Source organism: Limulus polyphemus, unplaced genomic scaffold, assembly GCF_000517525.1.
Source record: "Limulus polyphemus unplaced genomic scaffold, Limulus_polyphemus-2.1.2 Scaffold187, whole genome shotgun sequence".
Taxonomy (NCBI): Eukaryota; Metazoa; Arthropoda; class Merostomata; order Xiphosura; family Limulidae; genus Limulus; species Limulus polyphemus.
The window spans coordinates 854,665-858,222 of record NW_013665797.1 but is presented as its reverse complement, the minus strand read 5'-3'; the positions used below and the strand labels follow the sequence as shown (position 1 = coordinate 858,222).

The following is a 3,558-nucleotide window of genomic DNA, read 5'->3' as shown; positions in this document are numbered from 1 at the left end:
ATGGTAGTAGGTGTTGATCCGACTGTTGAGCTACATATAAGCATTATTATTTTCGTTGGAGTTGGAGCATTTGCTGCCTTAATTGCTTTCGGATTTCACATGGTCCGAAAGTATGTTTACCACGACGCAGATAATCTGGACACCACTTTTGATGCTGGAGGGAAGGTATCAATTGGACTGACCGCTACTACAATTGTGTCTCAGTGGACATGGAGCACCACTTTACTGCAGTCTTCCACAGTTGCTAGTAAGGTAAACATGGGTTAATTTTTGACAAAGTTTCTTTTGCAGAATATGAAAAGTGAATAAGAACTTAAAATAAGGCCTAGGTTTAGGACATATAGATCAATATATTTACCATTTTACCAAGGTAAAAGAGTGACAACGATTAGAATGGTGTTTATGAGTTTTGTAGCTTTTATTTTCATCACGAAGGAACATATATAATGAAAGTATACACATATATATATACACACACACCAGGAACCAAATATATATATTTTGCTCATGGAAATGATTGATGAAATTAAACAAAATAAAAATTGTTATAATATTTTTTATAACATTTTAAACAAATAAATAAAATCACACATACATAAATACAGGTTTCGTACCTTCAAGAATACTCTTTGATTTCCAAAGTAAGGAACTTTTTAATAAGACAGACCTACATAAGAATGGAAAACGTCTTGCTTTTGTTTGTGCCTTAAAGCTTTATACATGTATTAAACTATATTTTTAATGTAGATTTAAATTTATTGATAAGATAATTTCCATATATTGTTAACCACAAAGCTACACAATAGGTTATTTATGCTCTGCCCACAGCGCTATCGAAACTCAAATTTCGGTGTGAGAAGCCCAAGACTTACCGCTGAGCCACCAGGAGGTAATGATTTCCATAACGTAATCTTTTTTTTTCCACTGGAATACCGAAATAGAAATATTTAAAAAGTATGATATGTAAGGTATGATATTTTCCCACAATATACTTATTAATGTGTTTGTTAACGGGTAATGGACAAGTATTTGATTTGTGACATGAGATTTGTGTAAATTTATTCTTAAACGTAAGTTTTCTGTTTCTACACAGTATATTTGTTTACAACATGTACACAATAATACATAAATAATATAATATGAATTACAGCCACATCTAGAGTTTATAAACAATATTTTCTCCCCAGTAGGTTTGTTTGTTTTGAATTTCTCGCAAAGCTACACGAGGGCTATCTGCGCTTGCCGTGCCTAATTTAACAGTGTAAGACTAGAGGGAAGGCAGCTAGTCATCATCACCCACTGCCAACTCTTGGGCTACTCTTTTACCAACTAATAGTGAGATTGATCATCACGTTATAACGCCCCCACGAGCATGTTTGGTGTGACGGGGATTCGAACCCTCGACTCGCAATTTGCGCATTTGCGAGTCGCGCTCCCTAACCACCTGGCCATGCCGAGTCCTCCCCAGTAGGATGTGTAACATATTTACTGTATGTTTGTTTGTTTTGAATTTCTCGCAAAGCTACACAAGGGTTATCTGCGCTAGCCGTCCCTAATTTAGCAGTGTAAGACTAGAGGGAAGGCAGCTAGTCATCACCACCCACCGCCAACTCTTTGGCTACTCTTTTGCTAACGAATAGTGGGATTGGCCGTCACATTATAACGCCCCCACAACTGAAAGGGTGAGTATGTTTGGTGTGACGGGGATTCGAACCCGCGACTCTCAGATTGGGAGTCGAGTGCCCTAACCACCTGGCTATGCCGGGCCTTTACTGTATGTAATATAACATTTCCCAGAAATACAACAATTTGGTTTATTACAGGGAAATATACCTTCATCAAATTTCTTTGCTTTATTTTCTTGATTTAAGATAGTATAAAATTTTGGGCTGTCTTCGTAATAATATGATTTTTTTTTTCAGACGTGGCTCTTAAATTTGTATCCGAAATTTTTTACAATTCTTCTTGGATAGTATTAATACTCATTTTAACTAGAGGACAATGGGTTTATAAAGGAACTAATATGTTGTTCTATTATATTATCTTTTGGATTATTGGATTATTCTTTCTAATATTAATTACGTTAAAACCTCTATCTGTTAAATTTTCTGAATAATGACACTTTCTAAAGTAAGATTTTATTTCGGTCAGTTTTTGTTGTTGAACTTTTCCGGGTCGAAAGTCATAGAAAAAAATCCTTGAGCTAAACAAAATGAAATATTTAACTTAGTATGTATAAAATTCAAAGAATTCTTTGGAAGCTCTAATTGAATATCTAGAAGAAAATGTGTCGTGTTTCCTTGAATATTGCTAATTCCAACAGGAAATGTTAGTCAAAATAATGGAAACTATGAAAAATAATACTTATGTATCTGATACGACTATTGAAGATATCTTTTACGAAAATGGAAAATACGTAAAGGAAAGCTTCAATGAAAGAAACTAATTAGAAATTAGAAAATTAAGCTAGATTTTGATTGAAGGTCTCCAAGAAGAACCAACTTTCTTACCACATAAATTTAAACAATATATAAATATTTTGCTATTGAAGGATGAATGGAATATTCGTCAAAGTCTAAAAGTAGAAACTACCAGACTTGAAGCTCTACAATCAAGAACAGAGAATCAGTTGGTTAAGTATACAAAAACAGATTATTCAGCATCTAAATGAATCTCTAGTTAAATCCTTTATGGATCTTTGTAACGAAGAATAGAAAAATAGTGGAATATTTCGAAGAAAGAACAAAGTTTGGTTCCATAAACAAATAAATCTAGATAGGAAAGATCCATAAAGACGAAAAGAGTTTTGGGGAAGAAAACAGAAGGAATAGAAATACTAACAAGTTGAGAAAACACGAGAAAAAAGACATCTCAGATTTTGGAAAGTATTAATAAAATGAAAGAAGATAGAAAGTTAATACAAGAAGAAGAAAAAGAAACACAGACGAAAAGGATGGGTAAATAAGTATTAAAAGAGAAGGTAATGAAAGAAACATATATATCCCCCCCCCAGTAAAGACCTTGAAAGTGTTGAATTTGAGTTCATAATCTTTGTCAGAAGAGGAAATTTAACTTTTAAAGAAAGGGATTACATTTGCCCCAAATAATAAACCAAATAACACTGAATTTAAAGAAGATATACATGAATTTATCAGGAAATTAAGATTAACAGAATTTTTGAAGAACAATAATGATAATTATTAAAACAAATAATTATTATTATTATTAAAACAAATAAAAACAATTATTATTATTAAAACAAATAAAAGTAATTTTGTACCCCCAAAAGGAAAAAATTCTAGAATGTGATATAATTTGTAGTCTTTTAGAAAATGTGTATTATAAAACTTCTTTACAGTTAAAGGTAATATTTCAATAAAAAAAAGAAATGCATTAAAAACTTTAAAATATAGAAGACATTTTGATTCAAAGAAGGGATAAAGTTTTTATCGTGTATCAAGAGTGTTATAACAATAGGGTTTTAGAACACTTAATAATAAAAAATATTAACATGCGTTCTGAAAAAAATAGACCAAAATTGGTTAATAAAGTAAAAAA

General features: G+C 31.7%; 1 protein-coding gene across 1 annotated transcript in view; it reads left to right on the top strand.

Moving 5' to 3' along the window:
- Positions 1-3,558, top strand: part of LOC106478182 (urea-proton symporter DUR3-like) — a 12,816-nt gene continuing 9,258 nt past the window's right edge. The window contains 1 exon segment of the mRNA XM_022381746.1: positions 1-252. Within this exon segment, the coding sequence (XP_022237454.1) occupies positions 1-252 (252 nt within the window).